At 33.7% G+C, this 20,267-nt stretch overlaps 1 protein-coding gene across 2 annotated transcripts in view; it reads left to right on the forward strand.

Moving 5' to 3' along the window:
* Nucleotides 1-20,267, forward strand: part of LOC123682801 (pre-rRNA 2'-O-ribose RNA methyltransferase-like) — a 42,578-nt gene that overhangs the window by 18,361 nt on the left and 3,950 nt on the right. For both annotated transcript variants that reach the window (XM_045621592.1, XM_045621593.1), the window contains exons 3-5: nt 1,374-1,727; nt 4,669-4,791; nt 18,311-18,906. In XM_045621592.1, the coding sequence (XP_045477548.1) occupies nt 1,374-1,727; nt 4,669-4,791; nt 18,311-18,906 (1,073 nt within the window). The remainder of the gene's footprint in view (nt 1-1,373; nt 1,728-4,668; nt 4,792-18,310; nt 18,907-20,267) is intronic.

Raw genomic sequence — 20,267 nt, forward strand, 5'->3', positions numbered from 1 at the left:
AATTTGGCTCTTATAAAGAAATCAAATCAAATCAAATTTTATTCACCAAATAATGGAAATAACAATTATCTAACTGCACATTAAAGTTTCAATATCTTAAACCTAGTAGCAATAATATCTCTTATAAAGAAATGATTACTGAATTTGAAGCTTATTTCGAAGGCAAAGACAAATCTTCCTACAAAAATGTATTGAAATAGGAGCGTTGAAGAACATGTACTGTTCTTGAAATGAATTTTTTAGAAAAAATAGATATATTTTGATATGCTCGGAATTTATTGAGTGAAATGTTTTATATGAGATATTATTTATTATAATAATGTCATTGTTTTCGGATAGTTTAGGTATATAGATGAGGGGTTCTGATGAAACGATTTTTTACGTATACAAACTGAAACTTATTCAGCCTTAATATTTTTTGGTAAAGAAAATGGGATCAACAAAAAATGTGTCCATCTTAAAAAATGTCAGTTTCTGCCTGCTCGCCAATTTCAATTCTGTTCTGTTATTATCCTAACATTGGACATATTCTTCCGATATTCTTCTCGAATATTCTGCAGTTTCCATAATGTAATCAATATAAAATTTCGCATGAGTGTTAAAATAGTAATTTACGTAACAAGTCCGGAAAATAGGGTTTTTTTGGACGAATAGACAAAATTCCAGGACGAGCGTAAGCGAGTCCTGGAAGTCTGTGAGTCCAAAAAAACCATTTTCGGGCGTGTTGCGTACAATATTTTTTCGGCAACCATGTAAAATAACACTATCGCTGCTGCTTTCCATATTTTATTACGATTGCGTTAAAAAAACATGCAAATTTTTGACAACTAATTTCATATGAACTGTCAGACGTTATCTCGGTTGCTATGGATTCTATGATGCTTTTCCGGCCTAGTCCGGGAAGTACGTACTTTCCGGACTAGGCCGGGAAATGCTACTTTCTCAGAGAAAAAGCGTCCGGGAAGTGAGCACTTCCCGGAGGGTTGCCGAAAAATGTTATTTTATAATCATAATTATGAAAAATTTCATCTGAGTCAACTCTGTAGTTTTGCATGTAGATTAAAATTGTTTCATAATATCTAAACACATTTTATTTCGATCGTAGTTTTAAAAGTAACTGTCATGGTGATAATGATAATACATACTAGAATAAAATCTGAAAAATAATTCACTTCTGGAGTTTTCGATAACACGTTTGAAAATCGAACCTGAATCGATTTTTCTCTTCAAGATATCATAGCTTCTTCTTCTTCCTCTTCTTGTAATAGGGCAAATTCCTATTAATTCTGTCATCTACACTCTTGCGACGTTGATATGATAGCAAACAGAAATATTTAAATTTATATGCAATAAATCTAAATTACTTGTTACAGAAGACGACGACGACGATGACGACGATGATGAAGAAGACGAACCAGTGAAACCACAACCAGTTGCATCGTCCACAGCCGCCCCAGTCGATCCCATCATCAGCGAGGACCAAAACTCCAGTGGCGGAGAAGCCGATATTTCCGGGGAAACTGAATATCCCAACAATGAAGGTACCTTCGTAGAAAATGCCCCTGATAACGACGTAGTTAACAAGGACCCTGTTGATGAAGACCAAAACGAAGATAACTCAGTTGTCAAACCAGTTATTGTACAGCCTGTTCCTGCTGAAGAACCCGTGGCAAATGATGATGATGACGACGACGACGATGATGACGATGACGATGATGAAGGACTTGGTAAGTTTCCCGAATGAAAGGCATATGAGTTAGGTTAGGTTACTAGTATTTTGGCTACGAAGGGTTTTATCGAACTGCCTGAATGGTCAATGGAAGATATTATTGAGAACTTTTGCATCTGTTTCTTTGGTTAATTTTAGTACTTCCAACTTCTCAGTGATTAAGTGAAAATTTATCAGAGAACAAAATTAAATCAAGAACAAAATACCTAAACATAAATAATGTTAAAACACACATTCATTTAGAATATCGATCAAATTTTCTTTTCAATTAGTTAGGACCTTGCCACCATGTGTGGACTACAACATTATTTAAATGTCCTACGCGTAATCTCTTACAGGACTCGATCCTTCTGAGGTAATTTTTGATGACTCGTCTGCACATTTTGGGCAATATCTCACCAATAACTTGACGGGTGTTGGTTTTCAGATCATCAATAGTCTAAAGGATTATCGACATAACCACGATTCTTTTTATAAACCCATGAATAGAAAAACTAAAGGCGATAAATTACAAAATCTTGGTGGCCAATTTACATCGCCAAAACGAGAAATTACGCATCCTGGGAATTTTTATTGGAATAAAGTCAAAACAGGTCGTGTTGTGCCCAATTCATTATCATTAAGTTCAGGTCAAAAAAATCGGTAATTATTTGACTATAGCGATGAGAATTAACAGTTTGAGTGACAACTTCTTCATTTTCTAAGAAGTAGTGGCCAATCACTCCACCAGATCAAATTGCACACTATACACTGACTTTTGAGGTTATAATGGTCTCTCCGCAGTTACATGAGGATTTTCACTGACCAATATGTGACAAATCTGCTTATTCACATAGCCTTCGAGTGAAAAATGTATTTCGTCGCTAAAGAGAATTCGATGCGAAAAATCATCATCCGAAGGTTGTTCAAGCATCCAATAGAGAAATTTTGTACGCATTCCGTGGTCAGCTTGCTTTAGTTCTTGCGTCAACTGAACCTTAAAATGATAGAGATGCAAAATACCCCATAGCGTGCCGTAAGAGATGTCCAATTGTTCTACGCGCCTAGAAAGAGATAGTTTGGATCTTCTTCAAAACTTACAGCGTTCTAGGCTATAATCGAATTATCTTTATTCTATAAGGTCCTATTCTATGACGTGTTCTAGAATAGTTAAACGTCAAACTGTAAATTTTTTCTAGTTTTACCATAAAATCAACATTAACAATTGCTTGTTCTAATATTCTCACACTTTGAATCTCTGATAATTTAGTGTCTCTGAAAAAAACTTATTCATAATAATTCGTCAATAAGAAAATAAAATAATAGTATATTACCTAAAATAAGTTGTAAGAAGCATATTACACACGACTAGAAAAAGTTACGCACTAGCCGCAAGGCGGAGAGTGCATAATTCTAAAAGTGCGTAATTGTCTTACAACTCGAGTTGTGTACTGTTACTGTACTTTTCTACGGTTGCATTCATTTCCATAAAAACTTAGGCAAATCCAAAAACTAGAAGCAAATCACGGCACAATTACGAAACGTCAAAAAGTTATCGGCTAAGCGGGCTGTTATTCGTTGCCGTGGCAACTACTAAAGGTTTTATCTTATTGGTTATTCGACGTGTGATTTACTTTACAAATGCTACCGTATTGGTTGTTGATCGTGTTTCTTGTTTACGGTAAAGTAAATCGCACAGTTTAACGTTGCACAGTGCTCAAAAAGACAGTAACATAATTGGCGAGTTGTTCAAATTTCGTCTTTTTCTGAAGGGGGAGTAGAAAAACATATATTCTTACATTCAATTGAAATCTAAAAAATCCGCTGTCTTACTCACACTGGGGATGAGATGATTCCTTCAAATAATTATCGAGCGCTAGGTAGGTAAATCTATGCTCTTCAATTTCAAAATTTACCAAAATAATTCTTAGTGAATCACATCAAATCGTCAGTTCATTTAGGTAACACACAGTGACCTAAAGTACATTCAAATGGTATGATGAATCACTAAACAATGATCCTAGATATAAATAATGAGAAACGGAAAATCGAAGTACCATCAAAACTCTTGTTTGAGAACCAATTAAGCTTTTACTTAATTATAAATATCGACTTATTCGAAACTCATTGACTAAGTCATCAAAATTATAAAACACTCCTACAGAATAATAAAAAAATCAGAATAAATCACCAGATCAGAAGTGCATAAAATAAAAGCACAGTTAACAGCAAAAAATACTTAATAATTATATGTATTAGAATGTTAAAATTTAGTTGATCTGTGTTTGGTTTATGAAAAAAATAATTACTTCAGGCAAAAACTAATTAGTACTTCAGTTCAGTATTTGTTCTTATTGAACTGGCGAAGTAAATATAAAAAAGGACATGAAGATGTAATTCTTCAATGCCAATTTGACGAGGCGTTCACACCAATTCCACAGAAAAAATAAAAAAATTGAAAGTAACAATTGGAAAAATATATATTATATTCTAAGCAATTGAAAGATTTTGATTGAGACCACTCTAGCTACGCCAATGCATTGTGTGCCCTCTTTCAAGGGATTGCGGTGTATCATCCCGGGATCACCGATGTAATAATCAGTTTGGCTTTCAATGATCTCTGCCAAATACATCTAACATCTCCTCAGCGGAACGTAGAACAGTTAGGTCTATATCCCAAGCGGTTCCGTCTTCTGAGAGATGTGCAGTCCACGATGCCATCTCTCGAACAAGCAAAGAGTTACTAGAAAACTAAGAAGACCATTATAGAAAAAATGTTCAGTTTTGTTCGAAAATTATATATTTGAGTCATCTAATTAGTAATTGAAATCTTTTGGATGGTTTAGTAGTATAGACCCATCAAAAAAATGTTGTTAACATTTCGGAGAAAGTCATAATTCGATGAAAATCTTGAATACAATATTCCCAACAAAAATGATATAAGTAAATTTTGCTCTTAGGTTTGGCCGATGATGATGACGACGATGACGACGACGATGATGAAGCGGCCGATGACGACGATGATGACGATGACGATGACGACGAGGGATCCCTAGAAGACGTCATTGATGCCAAAAGATCACGTGAGTCCAAGTCACATAAAGTTTTACACGCGAAGGGACCCAAAACTGGTAGGAAGCACCATCACAAAAGGCAACACCATAAAAAACATGCTAAATCTGCGAACAAACTTCCATAGACTTTGATGGAAATCGAAAGCTCTCCTCCTTTCTGTACAAATGCTGATTAGTATCTATTTCAGACTATTTCCTTCATCCATCTGTCGCTTTCTACATGACACATTTTTTTATTTTCATGACAATATAACTGATAGACGATTTTTATCTGAGACTGTTTCATGTGTAAACTTTTGAAGATCTTCTTGAAATCCTTAGGATTTGTCCAAAAACAAAACGAGTCTTAGATAGTGCCAGTTTGAGATAATTTCTGTAATAATTTATTTTATTTATTTATTTATTTACTTAATGCTTTTATTGCATTACACTAGGTATATGTCACACTTTGGGTGACTCGAGAACCTGAGAAATTATAGATGAAATGTAAAATAAAATGTCCCAATAGAATTTAATATTTATTTTGGTGTTTTATTTATATCACTTTTTATCGAATGTATATACATATTTTCATAATCATTTTGTGACATCTACTTAGATACTAATGCATAATCTTAACTAACTGCATGCTATTTGGTCTTCATAATTTCAATCATCTTGGTGTCAGACATTCGATTTGTGTTGAAAATGCATGTTTTACAAACAATTCTACGAATGGTTGATCATTCGATAGGTAGAGAAAATCCAATGATTATTTAGGTGAGTAGCGTATAAATCATAAACTGATTGCATGTATTCAAAATAAGACGATATGGTGTCAATTTCGTTCTATTCTTTGCACTAGAACTCACCATAATGTATCATTGAGTTTATAATTTTGGTTTTGTAAGCATGAGTACAATAAGAATGAGAATAATATATCGAGTTGAAATATTGAAAAGTAGTAGACTCAGCAGATAATCAACTCTTGTTTTAAATGGAAATGATTTAAAAAGTTTTCGCAGTGAGTGCTGGAGTCTATTCATGAATAATAAAAAAGTATGATTTGAAAATTTAGCCGTTTGAAGATCCAGCATTTTGGACTACTTACGATAAATGTTGCCAAGTCTTTTTTACTCGGTGCTAGTCCAAAGTCATCGGTAAAATACTTTACTGACGCCTTAATCACCCAACAAAGCCTTCATGATGATATATTCAATTTAAACAAAATTAAGAACCAAAAATAAGTAATTTCGATATAAAGAGTTTTCCAATAAGAGATTTCATTTTGATATTGAAAAAAACAAGTATACTTTGAGAGAGATCAATGGATGTTGATTTCATTGGAAAGAGGAAGTTATGCCATAAACGAAGGAAATTGATCTTAGCCAAAAGACCACCACGGCTAGAGTTGCAGCACAATATCCTTCTCATGCAATTTTTCACCAATTCGCGCATTTGCTTCTGAATGTCCTCAATAACTTCAAAAATGCCATATTTAAGGTCTTGAATCCATTTTGGATCATTGGTATAGACCTTACCTTTCACGTGCCCCCCAAAAAAGTCAAAAGGTGTTAAATCACAAGATCTCGGTGACCAAATTTCGAGAAATAACTCGGCCAGGCAAATTTTCTTTCAAAATTGCGATTGGTTCGTTGCTTGTTTAGCACGTAGCGCAGTCTTGAAGAAAACAAATGTCGTCCACGTCAATATCTTCCAACAATTCCGATCAATTATCATAGCCCAGTAGCGCAATACTTTCCAGGTTTGTCGAATCCTCGATAAACCTGGTTTTTGTCAACACTACAGAGGCTACAGCAGCAATATTCTCAGTTGTTCTTGAGCGAAGCACATTCCTCACATCACTTACTTGTCCCAACAGCTCAAATTTTTCCACCAGGTTCACTATTGCTAGCCAAGATGGTGCTTTAGTTTCACGAACTGTGAATGCAAAATTCTCACCATTTTTGTAGCGAATTTTAACAATTTAAATGCGTTGTTGTTTAATTTTTGATGATGGCGTACTTTTTACGTGTCAAATGTCTTATTGGAAAACCCCATTTTTATGTTTTTCAGTAACTATATGGAAATTAATTCTGCCATCTCCCAAAAAGATGCTAGCGTAAATTTGAAGAGACAAATTTTTGTTTTGCATTAAAAGCAGTACCTACATCTTCTACATTCGGTAGACCTGCCAATTTCCAACAAGAAACAATTGTATTTGATCGGTAAAATGATTAGCTTGATGAGCTTTGTGAACCAATCAACATTCGATTTGTCGTAGAATATCAACTAATTTTCAGGTTAGAATCCTAGACCACAGAAACGAAAAAACATCGAACAATTAATCTTTTTCCTACTCTTAACATACTATTCTTGTTAAGTACTAAGGATTCTATTATATTGTCTTTATTAATCTTCGGTTTTCAAGTAAATGTAATCATCAGACAAGATAATTAAACTTTCCATATTTTGATGACTTTCGAACCTCTGAAAAAATCTTACTTTATGCGCTCTACCTGCTATGATATGACCTAATTGTCGTGTTTTGGTGACCATTTCACGCAGTAAATCAAAATCCAACATACGTAAGAATCACATCAACCATAATTAAAATACTTTCACATCGAAGGGAAATGTATATGGATGATTTCTCATCCGTTTGAGATAAGAGTTGACGGGTATCGTGGTTAGCCATGACCGAGAATTTCTTTTACCATATCCTCGACCCTGGTCTTCCGCACACACGCCATGGAAGGAAGTGGAGAAGAAAGAATTTCATAGACTGTTTATCAGAATCGGATTAGCCGATCAGGTTCGTAAAGATTGGGATATAATGCGTGGCAATTAGAATCTATCATAAAATTCTGAAAAGAAATGAGTTTCTAGTTAGATCAGTAAGTATCACGTAATAACTCGATGAATCTGCAGTTTTCGAACAAAATAAAGGATGTTCCAGTAGAAATGAAACAATTTAAGATAGATTTGATGAAAATACTGTACCTGTATTTTGTGACATTTCTTATGTCACTCGTTTTAGTGAGTTATGTCATTTGATCATTGGAAGATACTGAACGTTTAGTAATTGTTAAATTGTTTTATCATAATAAGTACTCATTTGTGAATACTGAGAGAAATTTAAGAAGGAATTCAAATAATCGACTCACTATTTGTCGTAAAGTTTACAAAGAATCACGCACCACATCGAAGTGGAATTGGCTTTAGGTGAATTTGTCCTAATTTTTTATGAGTTCTAAAACTCGTGTGCTGATCAAATGTCTTCATTGCATCACCATTTTAAATTCAACCATTTAGATTATACAGGGTGTTTTCAAATTAGAGGTGAACCTTTGAAGGAGGTGTTAGTATCACTCATTTAATGTCGATTGAGTCATATTTATTGATAACCAAAAATCAATATATTTTAGTTCTTGTGTTTTTTAAAAATTTCTCACGTTATTCCATTTTTCGTCAATTTTTTCAGATTGAACAAGTTTGAATCAAATTTCGGATTATTTTCATCAGAAAAGGATATGATATGTATGAAAAAGGCAAAACTATGCTGTATTACATATTGAACAAGAAATAGTACTTATGATTTTAACGTTGGTATATGAAGAAAAGAATAGTAAAAAAAAAGTCTAATATGAATTTGCCTGCAATTTTCGAATTCCACAATTTATGTATGACAAAATTCTTTTAAAAACTTGCCGAATTCCTTCTTTATTTCGTAAAAAAGGTTTCGTAAGAAATCAGGCACTAGTTTTGTTTCAGAATTTTTTGATTTGAAAGGGGAAAGAAGCAAAGAAAGGAAAGTAATGAATTAAATATTTTTTTACTGCAATTAAACTCAAAATATCAATAGGAAATGTATTCATAAATTATGTTTGAAATGACCTCCACTATTCCTAAAACAAGCACATGCCCCCTTTCTTATTTCTTCAGCTGTTACTTTCCGCCTGAAAGTTACTACCGGTGTTAGATCTGGACTTCTCACTGGCCACGAAAATAATTCAGAATAATCAAATTTGGTCAACGCAAAAAAAATTGACAGAAATGAAGTAAGCTGAGAAATCTTTTAAAAATCACAAGAACTCAAATATCTAGTAAATTGTTGATCACTAAATATGGTTCAAATGACAACAAATACTAACACGTCCTATAAGGTTCACGCCTAATTTTGAAACACCCTGTAAAGGGCGCTAAAAAAACACTTTTCTATAATTTCAAATGGCCATTGTAAAGAAACTTTTCGAATATATAAACCAAATCGAGTATGCTTCGATTGTTCACGCTGCTAATTAAAGTTCACTATATAGAAAAATGATTTCTGCACGCATAGAGGATATACAGGGTGGGTCCAAAGATATCAAGAAATAACTGAAGAACTTGAAATCTTTGGTCTCACCATGTATATTTTTTGTGCGTGAAGGAATCATTATTATCTATAGTGGACCTCAATCAGCTGTATTAAAAATAAATTCATACTCCATTTGGTTTTATGTATTCGAATGAAGACATTTGATCAGTATCAAAAGTTCTAAAACATATAAAAATTCGAGCAGATTCACCTAAAGTCAATTTCCTTAGATGCGGTGTTTGGTTCTTAGAAAGTGAATTTTCTTCACACGATCAAATTTGTCTATTATTACGTTTCTGAAAAATCACCAAATATCTTGATTTCTGTTCGAAATATTCGAAAAATTTTAAAACGATTTTTTCAGTAATTTTATATAATTTTTCAAATGTAACTCGAGAAAGAATCAAGATGCTATGATCCAATTCTCATTATTTCAAAAAAGAGATCTGGGGCCCTAGAAGATTTTTTCCCTGAGTCTTTCAGTTCTCCAGATGCTTTCAGTGAACATCGAATTTGGGACACCCTTTACTGAGTATTTTCTTAACTTTAAAAATGACAATATAGAATAGAATAGAACAGATCTTTATTTCTAAATACTACAAATAGTAGAAAGAAAATAGTGTCAAACAAAAAAATAATCACATATTATTAAATTCTTCCATATCATAGGGTTCCAATTCCGACAATAATTCATATAAAGATTTCTTGAAATTTTTTACTTCAGATTCTCTCCTGATATAATTTGGTAGTTTATTGAAAATTTTTAGACAAGAGTAGTGGCAATTTTTCTCTGTTATTGTGAGGTGATGTTTGGGATATATGTACTGGGGATCTCTTGATTTATATTTACTTTGGCTCAATTCGTTTTTAAACAGTTGTTTATTCCGAAAGACAAAATTTTAGCATTCTTGAATGTATGTACACAGCATATGATGTAAGCATTTTATTTTCTTTGAATAGACCTCTACAGGACTCCCGATATCTGAGTCCAAAGATGATTCTCAGTACTTTTTTCTGAATTATAAAGATGCTTTTCATGTTTCTATATAATAAGAATATAAAAGATTATACCATACCTCATTTTGGATTCGAAGTTTGCAAAATAAACAGTTTTCAATATTTACATGCTTAAGTATTTGGATAATATCCTGATTGTGTAGCATACTGAGTTCAGGCTGGTGTTGGTTTTTCCTATGTGTTTTCCCCAATATACCCGCCTGAGTTCCAAAAAATCGAATGGGGCTAGTCCCTCCCTGGGTTGTTTGATGAGGCGAGTCCGATGATTTTCTCATCGTGTCAGATCACTTCACAAGCAGGATCATGGAACAAGGTCACTGGGTGACCTACTTCACGAAACTGTTCAAGAGACGTGTTTGACCTACGATTAATTATTTTTCTGTCTAAGAGATTACATAGTGGACTTTTAGTGTCGCGACAGCAGCGCTCGAATAGCCGAAATAACAACGAAGAATCACCATTAAGGTAGCATCGCTCGTGAAAGAATTCAGGTGGAAAATACATGGAACATTTTTTTTCTACCGGATGCTCAGAACAGTACATTTCCTTTTTGGGGAGGGGGTATACCTACTTTTTGAGCAGGTCTTCATGTCTGACGAACGTGTGGAAAATGTAGTTTATCAAAACTTTTGTTTAGATCTATTATAAAGTTTTCAAAACATAGGTACCGGGTTTTTTACCATAATTTGACCCCCCCTTTAACTTTGGTACTAAAAGAGGTACAAAAAAATGTTTTCCACAAAAGTTTCACGAAATCGACTAGTGTTTTTTAAAATGATTTCACATAACGAAAGATATACAGAGTGGCCCACATATTGATAGCAACTTCATTTTTTCAAATGGAACACCCTGTATATTTTCCTATATTTGAATAGCTCTTTTTCCCCTGATTTCAAATATATAACATATGTTTGGCCTATCTCTCTTATTCTGAGTACCACAGAGTTTCAAATTTTAAGAACCACCTGGCATGCAAGCTGGCAGTTTTCAAGTGGTAGGCTGCGATAACTCAAAATGATCTTTTTTGAGTTATCTCGTTGGCAATTTGACTATATGTCATATCGTTGCCAACGAGATAACTCAAAAAAGATCATTTTGAGTTATCGCATTGAAATCAGGGGAAAAAGAGCTAGTCAAATATAGAAAAATATACAGGGTGTTCCATTTGAAAAAATGAAGTTGCTATCAATATGTGGCCCACTCTGTATATATTTCGTTTTGTGAAATAATTTTAAAAAACATTAGTCGATTTCGTGAAACTTTTGTGGAAAACATTTTTTTGCACCTCTTTTAGTAACAAAGTTGAAGGGGGGGGTCAAATTATGGTGAAAAACCCGGTACAAATAAGCGATGATTTATTAAAGGATCTTACAATAAAGAATCCTCCAACGCGATTTGAAAAGTGAACTATTTTTTCATTTCTTGCAAAGCGCTGATGATGAAAACGAAAGTCAGTAAAATAACAGATCTCTAAATTTGATTTTGACACTTTAATTTATAATTTGAAAGTCATCAATGAAACAATTCATTTGGTGAAAGTGTAAACTCGTCAATGGAAGAACAAATAGAGTTAGAAAATTTAGCTGGGGCTAGTAACGACGATATTGAGGAATAAATTCATCATAATACAGTTGGTGTAGAACATACATCAAAATCAATATTTTTTTGTTTTTGATTCTGATAAAAAATAGATGAGTAATTTTATTTAAATAGCTTTCGAATTTTAGTTTCCTTCTGTGTTTTACGGAAGTCCACACAGTTAGGAATTGCGGCTTTTCCCCATTTAAAGTACTTCCTGGATAACTCTTGAAATATTCATTTTAGGTTTAGGGTTGCTCAAGTGCCCCTCCTCCTTTCATACGTAAAATAGACTGAAATAATAAAATATATAGATTCTTTTTTGGAAAGTTTGAGTTTTGATGAATTTATACATCCCCGTAGGTACATTTTTGTTCCAAACCGCAAACAGTCTTAAAGTACTACATATTTTTAGAATAAAAAACGTGAACGATCTTTTCGAAAAAACTTTTTCTGCTGAAATATTCAAAAAAAATGCGAGTCCTCGTCGCCAACATTTTTTTCATAAGAATCCAATTAACTCATGAATCGTTGAGTTATGGCATATTACTGAAATTGTCATCAAAAAAGCTATCTAATGAAGCAATAATTTATTAGGTGTGCCATTCGAATTAAGGAAGTAGCAGTCTATTTCAGGTATAACCTAAATTTTAAGAGATCTGAAAATATTTAAGGGAGACTGGTTATTGTCTCTAAGCCGAAAATGCAGATTTTCAGCACATCGCGGTGGATCACCCTGTATATTTCTTCCAAAATTCTTGAATTTTCTATTATTCTGAATATTCTGATAATGTGATCAGCTTGAAGTTGTCATTTTATATCTACCTCAAAAATCCCAACACCGTCGGTTTTGTGGTCACGGAAATATTGACAAATTTCATTCGTTAATCTTCTTGGATTTCCTCTGGTTATGATCATGCGGTCAATTTTGATTCTAGATTTGAGTTATTGCTTCACACGTTAACACAAAATATCATTTTGATTGAATAGGTACAGAGTTTTGAAATTAGTAGAACAAAATTTTTTTTCTACATTCATGCAAAAATCAAAACTTCATTGAACTATATTTAGTAGAAAAAGAAGTTCTTTATTGCACTAGTTCAATAAAGTTTTTATTGCACTCATCTGTCATTCTACTTCAACGTGCTGTCATCATGACAAACAAATATTTCAGCCTGAAGGAAATAACGATGTACAGTTACCAAGTACTAGTACGTTTACAGCAGTAACAAATGAAGAAGTGGATTTAAAAGTACTTCACTACGAAATATTCATATTCAAAAATTGCACCAATTGTTCATTCACTTTCAACATTGAGGGTAAAAATAAAGTTTGAGTTAAATTGTTCGTAACGTATTAGTTCCTGTTTCAATGCAAATCGATATTAATAATAAAGTATTCAAGTTGCGCTTTTCATTTTCCTACACCTAGTGCCGCACCTCAATAAATCATTTTTTGCTTTTTGCATGAACGTAGAAAAAATGTTGTATGCAAAAATTGCACTTTTTGCACTTGTTGCATAAATAACTATGAAAAAAAATTAAACATTTTGTATGGAGCGTTTTTATAGTTATGGAAATAGGGGATCATTTTCTTTATATTTTTTTTCAATGGTTCTGATCACGCATTCAACAAAAAATTTGGACTTGGCTTGAAATTGTAATTTTACATCCAAATGCAAATTTTATCTCGATTAAATCTAAATTTTTGAAGTAGACTGGAAAACAAAATTCGAACCTAATTCGAGATCCAAACCAACCCTGAAAATTTCATGTGTATACGGTCAAACGGACGGACAGAGTCGAATTTGAGGAAGGATTCGTCATCTTTCAGTCAAACCTTATCGCTTGAGAACATTCCTGGATCAAAATTAAAAAATTGCAGACATTGTAACAAAATGATAGTGATCTGTTGGGAGAACGAGTGCTCAAAAAGTGATATATGACATTTCATTTAAAGTACCACGTCATTCTATGATTTCATGGGATGTCATTAAGATGCATCTCAAAAGTCATACATAGATCAGATAGTTTGACTTGAATTCTTGAGGGACATTTCTTGAAAATTACATAAATAATTATTTTTGTTGTATGTTGTTCTGAGACAGAAAATAAAAAATCTTAATGTAAAATATACACACCGGCAAAATTGAGAGGAAGGACAAAATGTGAATTTGGTCCATTTTATAATTTATTTTTTTCAATTGTAGCTTAATTTTCGGGTTCATGACTATTCAGATGCCGTCCTCATTTACTTAGTTTTTTGTTATATGCAGATACAGAGGTGAACAAAAAGAATGAAATCAGAACACCCTCTGGAGTGATTTGTTGACAGGAAAGAGTATTACGAATACTCAGATATTGCCTCATCTTTTCTGAATATTTTCTCATTTTATTTATTGCGATTTCAAGACCACATTCATAGCCGCCCTAAAAAGCTCAATGAATAAGGGTATACATTAATGAATGAAATTGATATTGATTGTAAATTGTATCAATAAATTCAAGTTGATGATTGCCATTCTTTGATAAAATGAAAAATTATTTTCAGAGTACTTAAAACATTCAAAGTGCTGTAATTATTCTCAAAATTAAGATATCGTAATTACTAAAAAGAAGAAATGTTCAGATAGGATGAGACAATATTTAAGTATTCGTGAACAATCTCTAAGCTTACTTCTCATTATTCTTTGCCTCTGTATATAACAAAAAATAAAGTAACTGATTATGATATGTGGTTCTGATAAATCAAGCCACAAAAAAAATTGCTAAAATAGACCAAAGGGTTCAAGATAAAATGAACTACTAACTTCGTTTTGTTTTTGTCCATTCTCCTAATTTTGCAGGTGTGTATATGTATTTTATTTGTTTATTCGATTCAAGGATTCTGCTCAATCCAAAACGTTAATCAAGAAAAAAGCGAAATTAAAAAAAAAATCAGACGAACTTTCCCTAATATGATGAATCTCAAATATATGATAACTATCCATAACGAAATCCTAGAAATGTAGGTGTTTCTATTAGTAATATGAAAATTTCATTACACTTCGAACGATTAAAAAAAATTTAAACATCTGAAATCACCAACCGAAAGAAATCGTGAAAGTAACATCATTATTAATGGCTAGGCAGGTATTTAACACGATATCATTCAACTCAGCACTCATAATAAGCAGCCCATTGTAAAGGTTCATCGGCTCCAATGTGTGCCTATTGGGTACACCTGTTGAACGATGGAAATCATGGTAGAAAGTACCACTGGCCGTGACCTCTCATGGTCGCCAGCACGGTCACCTTGTGTGGTTCGATACCGTTACTAAAACACTTGGCATCCAGGCAAATCAGATGTTACACCTACTTCGGTTTCAACTTGCGAATAACATGTTAATTTTCACGAATTTCAATAACATCTTCCTGGAGATGATGTGTTCTAACGGTGCTTTATGGGGGTTGATGGACGAGGTCGATAGGACACTAAAAAAAATTGAGGATGTGATATATCTCATGAATTGGGTAAGCTTCGGTTAAATATACATTAAAAAAGTACAAAAAGTGCAAGTAAAAATTAAGTACAGGGTGATTCACCGGGATGGCCTATTAGACGTTTATGGAAAACTAATCATAATTTTGAGCTGAAAATTTGCATAGCGGGGTTTGAGACAATGATCTTTCTCCCTAGAATATTTTCAGATCCCTACAACTTCCGGTTATACCGGAAACAGACTTCTACTTCCTTATTTAAAATGGCACACCCAGTATATTATTGCATCATTAGATAGCTTTTTTGATGGCAATTCCGGCAATATGCCATACCTTGGAAAAAACTCAATGGTTCATGAGTTTTGGGATTCTTATGAAAGAAATGGTGGCGATGAGGATTCACATTTTTTTCAATATTACCGCAGAAAGAGCTTTTTCCAAAAAATTTTTTTTCTTTTTCGATTCCGCAAATACGTAGTATTATAAGACTGTTTGCGATTTGGGCCAAAAATGTACAGGTTGTTTATAAGAGGATCATGACAACTCAAATTCATCAAAACTCAAGATTTTCAATTTAGAACCTATATTTTTTATTATTTCAGTCGATACTACGTCCAAAAATAGTGGGGGTTACTTAAGCAAACCCTATACCTAAAATGAATACTTTAAGAGTTATCGAGGAAGAACTTTAAATGAGGAAAAACCGCCATTTATAACTGTGTGGAGTAAACTGCGATATCCAAAAAACACAGAAAGAAACTAAAATTCGATGTTTCCATAACTAAATTTGACATATCAAGAATTGTAATGAATTATTCGTAATTGAAAATTGTATTGGTTTATGGATTTTTCAACAATCCCAGCGAAAAATTAATTAAAATTCATGAAATGTAAATTAGTTATACAAACATCGAATTTTAGTTTTTTTCTGTGTTTTCCGGAAGTAACAGACAGTTATTCCCACAGTTATAAATAGCGGTTTTTCCTCATTTGAAGTTCTTCCCCGATAACTCTTGAAGTATTCTTTTTAGGTATAGGGTTTGCTTAAATAACCCCCATTATTTTTCTACGTAGAATCGACTGAAATAATAAAGATTATATGTTCTAATTTGAAAATCTTGAGTTTTGATGAATTTGAGTTGTCCAAGTTCATGATCCTCTTATAAACACCCTGTACATTTTTGGTCCAAGCCGAAAACAGTTTTATAATACTACATATTTGCGGAATCGAAAAAGAAAAAAAATTTTTCGAAAAAAATTCAAATTTTCCTTCTTTTGAAGAAGTTTTCCGAAGAAGTTTGCTTACTCATAATAAGATTGTGATACATAAAGTTGAAACATCCCCCTTATCCTCCCCTTGATTACGCCGCTGTCCACTATGTCAGTAAGATCCAAACTACTGGACACAACAAGAGTTTCCTCATTTTGTAAGATCTTATCTAAAACTGACAAAATTTTTTCTGCTGACCTATTAATATTTAATTTTCTTTCCATCAAAAACATTTTCAACAATTTGTATGCTGTTTTCTAAAGAAAGTCCCTTAATTTCCAATATCAAAATAGCCTCAGAAATACAAGTAAAATCAAATTTAATAAAAATCAAACCTTCGCGAAAGCACTTCTGTGTTAAAGTATTTTGAACACCCTCCATGTTTTCCGCTTATTCAAGATTAAAATCGTTAACAATTTGGACAATATGTTCAAAATGTTGAGCGTAATTAACAGCAGCTTCTATCCAAGTGTCCCATCTTTCAACAATCAGGAACGGCGGAAGTGAAATCTCCCCACTAGTAATTTCTTTAAATTTGGCAACGCGGGAAAGAGCTCTTAAAAACTCTTTTTTGGTCGACTATATCAACAAATTTATCTACATATGATGTGTATAAACGAAAAGCTCTAATTCTGTCACTCCATGAAAGCCATGCGTCACACAAGTAATGTGAGTCATTTTTGAGTAAATAATATACAAAGCAAAAGCGACAAAAAATTTAGGGCACCATTAAAAAATATGACAATTGTTGAATGATTCACTTTTTCAAACACTCCCATTGCCAAAATATTTGATTTATTTCTTACTTCTTCAACTCCCGAAATACCAACAACAAAATTTGCTACGCATCTTTGTTCTACATCCTTTGTTTCATCCAAATATACCCAAATATTTTTATCTTTAGCTTTTTCTAGCAGCTTTGTATTATGGCGTTACATATACCTTTTGGCAAAACATAATTTTTTCGCATTGTAGATTCGTCTAGAATATTTTGGTAATGTTTATGTTTTTCCAAAAAGGTTTCATTTTTCAATTTAGACAATTGCACGTCAACGGAAATAAGAGCTCCACATAAGTCTTTGTTTTTCATGCTTACTGCTTTGTGAATGCTGCGTCACTTGGAACTGATTTGTTGCTATTACACTCACTTCACATAATTTACAATACAGCACACTTATCAATGAAACAAAGGCTTCATTTTGTCAAAAGCTTGATCTACATGTAGAAGAACCTCAAGGAAATCCATTCAGTTTCGGAGGCAGACAAACAAAATTTGAAAAAAATTCACTTAGGACAATTGTTGCCATTTGGTTGTAAGTAATCTATATCGGTTCCGCGAAACTAATTAGCTAGAAAAATAGCGAATCCGGTCAATCACTACTCACCTTCGATGACAGCACTCTTCCCTGTGATTAACTCTTAATCTAGATTTCTACCAGACCAATATTCTTATTTGCCTACGATCGTTATCCTTTAGAATGTATTCTTCATTATTGTTTAAAAAGTTTACTTTCAACAAGTAGTCTAGCTATTTCAAGTGACATCGAAATATCTTCAGGCATTTTGTAATTATTGCACAAAAACGGTTTTTTTTCACCAACTTCAACACCCTGTGTCTTGATTTAGAGTTAGAAGTCTTGTGTGCAGGAAATTATTTCTATCAATAAAACTTCATAAGTTCGTGACACCTACTTTGGGTCACCTGTAAAATTCACATCATATAAATCCTTAATTTGTACTGCAATAAAGTCAGGACTAATATAAGACCAATCTCTAATTGGATCTCAAATAACTTATGAAAAAGTTGACTGTTTTCGAAACTAAATATACCATAACATTTTCCAGGTGCCTTAAATTCATCACCAAAAATGCCCGCCATTTACATCTCAAAATACAACAGATTTGTCGACAACATAATCGGCAGGATCAACAGGATTCTAGGAAAGTCATACGATCCCGTCAGGGTAAAACTGCAGTCAGGCGAATCCAAGAAGAACAAAGGCAAGAAGAAAACCACCAAGACCAAATCGAAGATATCGACTCGCCCAAAAATGGAGATGCCATCTACCAAACAAGAGGAAATGCCGATAGCTAGAGCCAATGGCGGCGAATCCAATGAAGGAACTTTCATCCTCGTATCCAAAAACGGAGAACCGGTGTTGAGGAATATCACAGTAAAAACAGAAAAGACACAAACTAGAGCGGCATCCACATCGAATAAAAATAAGAAAAGGAAATCTAATAAGAATAAAACGAAATCTGAAGCTAATAAAAATAAAAATAAAACAAAATCTACAAGCAGTTCTAAAGTGAGAGCAACATTGTTTGGACTTAGTAGTATCAAAAGGGATGGAGATGTGGCAGTCAATATGATGACTGACCACACAACAGTAAAAACAAACTTCATACTTGGTCCTCTAACTCTCAGAGTTGAAAGAGAGGTGAGTTCTTTTTATTTACATTACAAATTATTGTTAAATACTTTCACCCATAATCGGTGGTAATCTATGGATTTTAAAGCTTCAAAACAGTCGGGAAGCGAATCAAGGTATACTTCATACTTTCCAGGTAGCATTGTCACTTCCTTATCTATGATCGCTGCCATTTTTTCATCGAAATCTTGACCATAATGTACTGCTTTTATTCTGTTCACTCAATTCACGAAAATATAGTAGCTCACTTTAATCGCGAACTATTCACTATAATATGTTTCGTAGGTATATAAGCGTACAACTTTGCTTTGGCCGTTTTTATTTTAGAAAATCGAGGCCTTATTGAAAAAACTGGTTAAACATTTATTATTCAAAGTATTGTCTATTGCTTGCCACTACTTTTTCCCATCTTTCGGACTGCGTACGAATTCCGCTTTGAAAAAACTGGTCATCTTTTGAAGCGATTCACGAATTGATCCAATTTTTTACTTCTTCATAAGATCGGAAGTGCTGATCAGCCAGGTCGTGTGCTATTGATTGAAACAAGTGATAGTCCGAGGGAGCAACATCTGGAGAATACGGCGGGTGGGGTAACTCTTCCCATTTCACCCCACTTCAGAATCTTGGGGTCGAGCATTGTCATGCTCTAAAATCACTTCATCATGTCTCTCATTGTATTGCGGCCGTTTGTCTTTCAATGGTCGGCTCCAACGCATTACTTGCGTTCGATAACGATCACCTGTGATTGTTTCAGTCAGTTTGAACAATTCATAATACACTACACCGAGCTTGTCCCACCAAATACATAACCTTGGAACCGTGAATATTCTGTTTGGTCGTCGATGTAGAAGCATAGCCGGGATATCCCCATGATTTTCTGCGCATGGGATTATTTAATGAACCCATTTTTCGTCTTCAGTCACAAAGCTATGCAGAAATCCATTCCGTCTTAGCCTTGTAAGCAGCTGTTCACTAGCAAACAAACGCCGTTCAACATCTCTCGGCTTCAACTCGTACTTCACCCAATTTCCTAGTTTCTGATTCATTCCCATGACTTTCAGGCGTTTTGAAATGGCTTGTTGCATCCCTACCAATGATACTGTCAATTCTTGTTGCGTTTGACATGAGTCTTGATCAAGTAATGCCTCCAATTCTGCATCTTCGAAAACCTTCTTTCTTCTACCGCCATGCTGGTCTTCGACGTCGAAATCTCCGTTCTTGAAGCGTTGAAAACACTCTCGGCACGTTCTTTCAGTAATAACGGCCTCGCCTTAGGTATTTGCGAGCATTCGATGAGCCTCAGCCGCAGATTTCTTCATATTGAAAATCAAAACCTCCCGCAAATGACGAGAATTTGGCTCGTAAGACAT

The sequence above is a fragment of the Harmonia axyridis genome, chromosome 6 (genome assembly GCF_914767665.1).
Source record: "Harmonia axyridis chromosome 6, icHarAxyr1.1, whole genome shotgun sequence".
NCBI lineage: Eukaryota > Metazoa > Arthropoda > Insecta > Coleoptera > Coccinellidae > Harmonia > Harmonia axyridis.